General features: G+C 46.3%; 1 protein-coding gene across 5 annotated transcripts in view; it reads left to right on the top strand.

The window, feature by feature from the left end:
• Nucleotides 1-409: 409 nt before the first annotated feature.
• Nucleotides 410-8,970, top strand: part of DCLK2 (doublecortin like kinase 2) — a 79,199-nt gene continuing 70,638 nt past the window's right edge. For 4 of the 5 annotated variants that reach the window (XR_014011654.1, XM_081208368.1, XM_081208367.1 and 1 more), the window contains exon 1: nucleotides 411-1,890. Coding sequence is in view for 4 of the 5 variants with exons in the window: in XM_081208368.1 (XP_081064494.1) it covers nucleotides 1,464-1,890 (427 nt within the window). In the remaining variant the exon portion in view is untranslated. Of the gene's footprint in view, nucleotides 1,891-8,970 lie in introns of all 5 variants that reach the window. The other variant, XM_081208369.1, reaches the window with a different exon arrangement.

Here is an 8,970-nt window from a genome sequence, read left to right as displayed (position 1 = left end):
ACTTAGCACATATAAAAACCATTATGTAAAATCCCGAAGATGCATATGGATGTTGCATTTATAAGCATACTTAGCAGTAGATGGTAGAGCATGTGCTTTGCCTGCAGAAGGTCCGGGGGTTCAATCCCTGGCAGGGCTGGGAAAGATTCCCTGCCTGGAAACCAGGCTGCCCGTCACTGTGCAAAATACCAATCAAGATGGTTCAATGGGGCTGACTCGATAGAAGCCAGCTTGCTGCGTTCCTTTCTGAGCTCCCTGATCGGGCTCGCTCAGTGTATATAACGGGATCCACAATGCAGCTTGGGCAACCAGAGCCTGCCTTGAAGAGCTGCGATTGCTGAGAACCGAGTCGCTCTAGGACCCAGCAGCCACTTCCCCTTGCCTCTGTCACATCACATACTGCATTGCTATTAGTGCACATTGGCCGGGTTGCAGCCTCCGCCTGCTCCTCCTGTTGGATTCTCTGCACTTGGCTTCCGAAGAGGTTGCCGGCACAGGAAAGGAAGGGGGCGAGCAGGGGAAGCCTGCTTCCTTTTGCTTTCCTTTATTTATTTTACTCCAGCACGGCGGCACCGCCGCACCCCTCTAAAGAGCCTTACGCTACAGTGCGGCGCTGTTTTATCGCCCGGGAGATCAGCCCGGCTACGGCTGCCGGCGGGGTTGTGCATGCGCCTTCGCGGGCGCGCGGATGCATTTGGAGCAGCAGCAGCAGCGACAGGAGGGATTTGGATAGCTTAGGCGCCCTGCAGAAAGGCGTCCTCTTTGTGGGTGGGTTCTCCCCCCTCCCTTAGCGCATCGTATTTAGTTGGGGATTCTGGAGAGGGGGGCGGGGGCGCGCCGGCCCCGAGCGGAACAGACGCGCCGTCGTCCCCACCTCCCTCTCCTCAGTAGCTCCGAGCGGAGTGACTGAGGGGCGGGGGACGCGGCCAGCGGCGTCCTCTCTCTCTCTCTCCGCCTCCCAGCACCGCTTTTCCCTAGGCGGGCGCGCGCCTAAGGCTAAATGGAAGCAGCCTGGAGGCTTGGCGGCCTCTCAGCGGCTCATGACGGGCGTCCCCGAGGCGGGAGGTGGTGAGCAGGGGCTCTGTGAGAGGGATGCGTGGTGGTGCCTGCGCGCGCGTGACTTAAGAGGGCGACCTGCTGCCTCTCCTCTCTCTCCCCCGCCCCTCATGGGCACGGAGTCCCCGGCACAGCTTGGCGCTGCTACAGCTACAGCTGCTGCTGCTCCTGCTTGGATGAAGGCAGCGGCTTCTTTTTCCTAACGCCCAGCCTCTGAGGGACCGCAGTCTCCCGCCCTCTTTTTTTTTTTGGCGGGATGCTGAGGTAAAGGATCCCCTCGCGCGCGGACGGGCATCTCTTTGGTCAGGGCGCGTGAGGAGGCTTAAGGTGGGGAGTGGAGGGGGTGTCGCTTGCGAGGGGAGGGTTTATATTGTATTGGGCTGCGGTGTGGGCGACACGGCTCTCCAATGGCCAGCCCGCGGAGGAACATTGAGTTGGAGCATTTCGAGGAGAGGGACAAAAGGCAGCAGCGCTCGAGCTCCCGCCGCGGCGGAGGGGGCAGCTCCACTTGCAGCAGCAGCTCGGGCCCCAAAGGGAACGGGCTCATCCCCAGCCCCGCGCACAGCGCCCACTGCAGCTTCTACCGCACGCGCACCTTGCAGGCCCTCAGCTCCGAGAAGAAGGCGAAGAAGGCGCGCTTCTACCGCAATGGAGACAAGTACTTCAAGGGCTTGGTCTACCCCATCTCCAGCGACCGCTTCCGCTCCTTCGACGCCCTCCTGGTCGAGCTCACCAGGTCTCTGTCGGACAATGTCAACCTTCCCCAGGGTGTCCGCACCATCTACACCATCGACGGCAGCCGGAAACTCTCCAACCTGGACGAGCTGGTGGACGGTAAGCGGGAGCACCAAACACCTGCGCCCAAGTGGGGCGGGGAAGACCTACTCGGTCGTCAGGGGGCGTTTTCACAAGTGTCTCCAACAGATCTCTTGCGTGTCAAAACCCCTCCCCCAGAAAGAAAGACACAGGACACGATGTTTAAGTTTAATGGGCATGAAATGGCCACAACTTTATTGATTAGAGAATTGAAGGTATTGGCCCTAGGCATTGGCTCCTATCCGCTACCCGGCATGATGTCCGGGAAGGGTTAACACAGATCTCTTGCTGTTACCCACGATTTCTGGATGATGTCACCCTGTTCCAGCTGATGCTCATTTGCCTCTGTTAATGAGCCAGGCTGCTCTCTGGCTCAGAGGTTCCCATGCTTGCACACACCCACTCGATCTGGATAGGCACTCCTGCTCTTGAATGGCCTGGGATGTATGCAGCTATAAATGGTCATCAGGTGATCTGCAGCAGGCTCCTTAGCTGAGAAGGCATAAAAGAGCTGAAAAATAACCCCACCTTTCCCATACAGCACTCCCTTGATCTAAAATTTGAATGCCTGTGTGTTTAAAAGGTTACCAGAGCAATGCAGGTGTGTGTAGAGATGGAGAAAAACGAGCTTAGTATCACTTGTGAAAACAGCTAGGGTCTAAAAAAAACAAGTGTTGGAAATCTTGTGTATGGTTTATGTATATATGCATGGTATAGTCAACATTCAGTCTTCCAGGTTGAGTGTAGTTTTGCATGTTGCACAAATAGTAATTGTAGGCTTCAAATCAAATTAAATTTCAGAATTAACTGCTGATCCCTAAACTCATTCCTTCCCAGTACCATCATTTATTTTTTCTTATTTTTATTTGCACACAGTCCACACTGGACCTTTTTAAAGGACCGATACAAGTAGATACATATTGTTTTAGGAAAGCTTGTTGAGCAAGAGGCTACAAATGTATATGAAATATATTTGGTGGTGGGCAGGGAAAGGTCATTGTAATTCTATGTAGCATGAAGTAGGTAAAATTGTTATTTGGTACTTCATTCTCATTTCGCTACTTTGTATATGGAACTGCAAAACATAGCAAAAACATAAGGATTCCTTGTTTATACAGTGGTGCCTCGCAAGATGAAATTAATTTGTTCCGCGAGTTTTTTCGCCTAGCGAATTTTTCATCTTGCGAAGCACGGTGTCGGAAAAGTTTTGGAAAAGCTTCAAAAATCACCAAAAAGCTCAAAAAAGGCTACCACACCGTGTTCTATGAGTTGCTCCTCGAAGTCAAGTGGCAACTGTATTAACGGTGTTAAGAAAAAGGAAACAAACTTGCAAAAAATGCAAGACGTTTTCGTCTTGCGAAGCAAGCCCATAGGGAAATTCATCTTGCGAAGCAGCTCAAAAACCGCAAAACCCTTTCGTCTAGCGAGTTTTTCGTCTTGCGAGGCATTGGTCTTGCGGGGCACCACTGTATTCTGGTTCCAAAGGGAATTAAGAAGGTAATGTCCAATTTATATACTGAGTCCAAAGCTACACACTTGTATGTTGATCCTTGCAGTACATTTATGCAGCTTTTTATATACCCATAAGGCTTGCCATGTATGAAACCAGTGGCATCAAAACTGACCATTATTGGGCAAATTAAATATGCAAGCTTTTGGCCTAGGCAAGATGATTCTTCTGGAAAGTATGCTCAAGGTCCTCATGCACCGTATAGAATAAAGGCTTTCCGATTTAAAACTAAACAACACCTGGAATTGGTGAACTAAAAGTCAGTATCAAATTATCTTGTACCAGTTTGGCAGTGACATTGTTAGTTTATCATTGTTGATGACTCAGTTGCCAAAGTACTCTGTAAAGTACACATCTCCTATTTTATAGCTGTTACAGATTGAGCTGCTACACCTATGTTTTTTTACAATATGATTATAAATAAATATAATTATAACATAATTTTAAAATATAATTCTGACATGCCCAATTAAGGATGCAGACAATGGACATGCAATCCACCTCTATGTTCCTCAGGTCCTTAACTATGAATAATTTTTGGATTTCAAAGTCGGGTTTTTCCTCATCATGTTGCCCATATAACTTCATTGTAGTCCATTGGTCAGACAAATGGTCAGCAGCCTGTTGGTGCTGGCATCTATCAATGAAAGGGCAACAGCATGGCCAGGGGGAGATGGGCTGCAGAACTATGACCTACTCAAAAGTACAGTGATGGCCAATGGTGGTCCCTGGCTCGCTGTTTGACAAACACTGCTCTAATGTAACTGAGTAAGCAGTCTGCATAACTATGGTGAAAGGAGGTGTGTTTGTAGATTTCTAAAGGGAAATCAGATGCAAGTGACAAGGTTGCTGCCTAATAACTGGGAAAGTCCACCTACTCTTCTCCCCGATGCTTTTCAACATCTTTATGCGCCCCCTCGCCCAGCTTGTTCGGAGTTTTGGGCTGGGTTGTCATCAGTATGCCGATGACACCCAACTCTATCTGTTGATGGATGGCCATCCTGACTCGGCCCCAGACACACTGACCAGATGTTTGGAAGCTGTGGCTGGATGGTTACGTGGGAGCCGGTTGAAGCTAAATCCTTCGAAGACAGAGGTCCTGTGGCTGGGACGGGGCGATATGGGATTGGGGGGGCAACTCCCATCTCTTGCGGGGGCGCAATTAGTGCCAGCACCGTCCGTTAAGAGTTTGGGTGTAATCTTCGACACCTCCCTTTCCATGGAGGCGCAGATTGCAGCTATAACAAAGGCGGCATTTCTCCATCTCCGCCAAGCTAAGCAGTTGGCTCCTTACCTCTCTCGCCCTGACCTAGCCACTGTGATCCATGCGACGGTCACCTCCAGACTGGATTATTGTAACTCGCTCTACGTGGGGCTGCCCTTGAGACTGACCCAGAAACTCCAGCGGGTGCAGAATGCTGCAGCGAGACTCCTTACGAGGTCTTCGCTGCGAGATCACATTCACCCGGTTCTATACCAGCTGCACTGGCTACCGGTGGAGTACAGGATCAGGTTTAAGGTGCTGGTTTTAACCTTTAAAGCCCTATATGGCCTAGGACCCTCGTACCTACGGGACCGCCTCTCCTGGTATGCCCCACAGAGAAACCTACGGTCTTCAAATAAAAACATCTTGAAGGTCCCAGGCCTCAGAGAGGTTAGGCTGGCCTCAACTAGAGCCAGGGCTTTTTCGGCTGTGGCTCCGATCTGGTGGAACGCTCTGTCACAAGAGACCAGGGCCTTGCGGGACTTGACATCTTTCCGCAGGGCCTGCAAGACAGAGCTGTTCCACCAGGCCTTTGGCCAGGGCACAGCCTGACTCCCTCCCTCGGCAATCTTCGCAGAGCTCTGGCCCAATGGTTGCCAGTGGCTTGAATTAATTAATTTTTATAATGAATGATTTTAGAATGTTGTTTATGTTGTACTTTTGTACTGTTTTATTGTTGTTAGCCGCCCTGAGCCCGGCTTCAGCTGGGGAGGGCGGGATATAAATAAAATTTATTATTATTATTATTATTATTATTATTATTATTATTATTAATTCTTGAACTCCTACATCATTCTCTTCCTTTCTTGCTTTTGCTGAGCTCTCACCTTGGAAGCTTGCTCAAACAAACACTATACAGGTATTTCTTTGCTTGAACAATTGGCTAGTAAAACATTTTGTTTCAACTCTAGAAATGACAGTCAGAATTTTGATTGTGTTCCAAGAGCCTTTATAATTTGGGAAGATTTTTTTTAAAAAAATGCAATCCCATGCATGGTTACTCAAAAGTAAGACCCACTAAGACCAATGTAATTGCATTTAGGATTGTGGTCTTAGTGCTTTACTAAATGTAGATTACCCTTTCTGCATGGGAGATTTTACTCATACTTATGAGGAATGACTACAAAACTTAAAGACTAACCAATTTATTATGGCATAAATTTTAGTAGACTGCAGTCTTTTTCATCAGACGCATGAAGTGTTACCTTGAGTCAAAGAGGTGTGTGTAGATCTATCATATGGGGTCAGCTGAGCTGAGTAGTTAATGTGTGTAATCGGGGAATGTGTACATTAATCATGCCACGTGGAGAATGTACAAATAGTCTGTCCATTAGAAGTAAATTATGCACATTCCCCAGTCAATATACACAGTCTCCAACAGGCCTTGGGGAATGTGCATAATGTGACAGCATTTTGTGCATTCTCTGGGCAATATGGTCATTCTCCAGTCAACATATACCGTATACTCTTCAAGAAGCATGCTGTTTGCTCATATACAGTCATATACAATCTGGATATGGATGGATGCTCCGTTTGTGTGTATATGTATACACACACACACACACATGCACGCTAGGGGCTGTGCCCCTACTCTCTCTTATTCCCCCTGCCACTCCTTCCACATTAACCCCCTAGAGCCTCCCCTTTCAACTCCATGCAACTACTGAGCTCCCTTTTCACCTTCCCAACCCCATTCTGCAGCCCCCTTTGCACAAACACCATTATCACATCCATCCCCTTTTACCCACCTACCTCCTCCTTCCTTTTTAAACTTTCCCTTGCACTTGGTCCACCCCGTACTCCTTTTCTGTAGCAGCCCTTTGCGCACACACCCTGGAGTGATACATGTTACTGCATCTTTAAGATGAACAGTATATCAAAAGCAAGCCTGTCAATTGAGTTGTTCAGTTAGAGTTCAGTTGTTGGATGTTGTTCCTAGATGAGTGTGTGTTTGTTAAAAACCTGTTCTGGAACTTCATGTTGAATATAACACATAATACCAGGAGTAAAATACAATGCATGAAATTGTATTTCTACTGTTGTTTTAAGCCATCACTTTCCCCTTCTCAGTGACCCTCTCTTCTTACTCCTATGCCACAGCCTCTGCTGTTGTTCCAACACACCTTCTCTTTCACTTCCCTACCCCATCCCAACTTCATGCAAATTGAGGGTTGTGATGAGGTATGACAAATCCTCCAATGGGGACTACACTCTTGACTACATGCAAATCAAGGATTGTGATACAGCACTACAAATCCTCCAGTGCAGTTACATTTTTATTATATGTAACATGTATGTGCAAGTGCATGTAAATGGAGTCCCACTATGAATGCAGATGTGACTGTATCTGCAACCCTGTTTCTTTTTCATCACTGCTTAGAAGGAGAGAGGAGGATCAAATCTTCCCCCACCTCTCTCAGCAGGAACAGCTGCACAATGTTTTAGGTCAGCAGAAAGGCACACTACAAGTAACACAGAGTTAGATGGTTGACTGCCTTCCAGCAACAGGTTGCCTACTTCTAAGTAGGGCTGGGTGATATATCTATATATCATCCAAAACTGGTTTGAAGTTCACATAGTGCTAATTGTTTCATAATATTTGAGCTGGCAATATATCATGAATCACAATGTGTGTATGGACTAGGTGATATCTGGTTTTCATCATCAAAATAACTCACCAGCTAAACTTTGCGATAACTCACCAACTAAACACTGCAATGTTATCAGCAGCTAAACCTCACAATATCACCAGCTAAATATTGCAATCTACCACAATGTCTGAAATAAGGATGGAGCTATACAGAGGCGAACAGGACAATGTCCTGGCAACTGCTACTACTTAGGGGTCTAAATGGATACATGACAATATTATTAATCATCACACAGTTTCATCAGCAGGCAATTCAAAATGCATCCCAAGAGGACTTTTGGTATACTTGGTGGTATTCAGGACAGTCCAAAGTACGGAGATAAGTCATAGTGAATACAAATAATATGGGACTGCCAGCAGGCCTGCTAGGTAGCAGAAGCAGCTTGGCAGCAGCAGAATCAGCAATGGCCAGGATGGGAGGCAGAAGCAGTAGCAGCCTGGCAGTAGAGGCACAATAATCAGCAGCCTGTGAAGCCTTGCCACAACAGAGGGCGGTGTTGACAGAAGCAGCAGCCTAAGAGGCCTTGTCTTGGTGGTGGCCTACAAGGACCTGTGGTAGTGGCAAAAGCAGTGACAGCCTGCAAGGCCTTGTAATGGTGTTGTCAGTAGTGGTGGCCTGTGTGGCCTTGCGATGGTGGCAGGTACTTTGTCCTCAATACCACCATTTGGTAGGTAAACCTGAAATCAAAAGTCTCATTTGGATGCATTTTGGCTTGCCTGCTGCTGAAAGTGCTGCTGAAATGATGATAATATCATCATTTATCAGTTTTAGACCCTTAAGTATCAGTTGCCAGGACATTGTCCTGTTCGCCTCTGTGTATTTCCTTCCTTATTTCAGATATTGTGATATATTGCAGTGTTGAAAACCAGCCCTACTTCTGAGCTAGAGATAGAAGCAAAGGGTGTATTTCTTGAAAATAATATGCACATTCTTCAACAATAGTTGCGGAACATGTATATTGGCAATAAAACATGCATAATTTTCTCATGGACAGATTATGTCACATTCCATGAGGTGTATTGAATGTACATAATGGCCATTTATAAGGCACATTAACCACTCAACTCACACCTCATCTAATGTACATATTCATCTACAAATAGAATATTTGCAATAAAAGTACCTTCCTTTATATTTTACTCTAATGGTTGCAATGGTAAAGCAATCTTTTCGTCTTTTTTATAGTTAACTTTAACATGTTGCAATTGGATATTGTCATAATAAGTTGAATAGGTTAGAAAGAAATGTGCAACAATGCCTTTTCATTCCAGATACTGTGATCCTCACTTCCTACGTGGATTGTTAGTGATTTTCTTTATATGCAGATTTTGATTCAACTTCTATTCTTGTATCCTATCCCTAGGTGGTTCTTTTGGGCAAAGGGACAATTTCCCAAGTTATGAGATATCTCTGATAACCTAAGAAGATGTCATGTTGATTTCATGTCTCAGTCTTTATTCACTAGTACTATGATCTGCCAATATACTTGGCATCTGTAGAGACACCAAATGCATGGATGAACGCCATTAAAAACAGGCATATTGATAAGCCATATGGGGAAATTTCTTTTCTCTAATGAGTAGTAGTACTATGAAGCATTATTTCATATTTTAACAAGAAAAGGTTGCTCTGATACTCATTAATCAAGAAAAAACTTTGGGACCAATTAAATA

Source organism: Podarcis bocagei (genome assembly GCF_964188305.1).
Source record: "Podarcis bocagei genome assembly, chromosome: 9".
Classification (NCBI taxonomy): domain Eukaryota; kingdom Metazoa; phylum Chordata; class Lepidosauria; order Squamata; family Lacertidae; genus Podarcis; species Podarcis bocagei.
The sequence above is the reverse complement of the archived record's forward strand: the minus strand, read 5'-3'. Positions and strand labels throughout refer to the sequence as shown.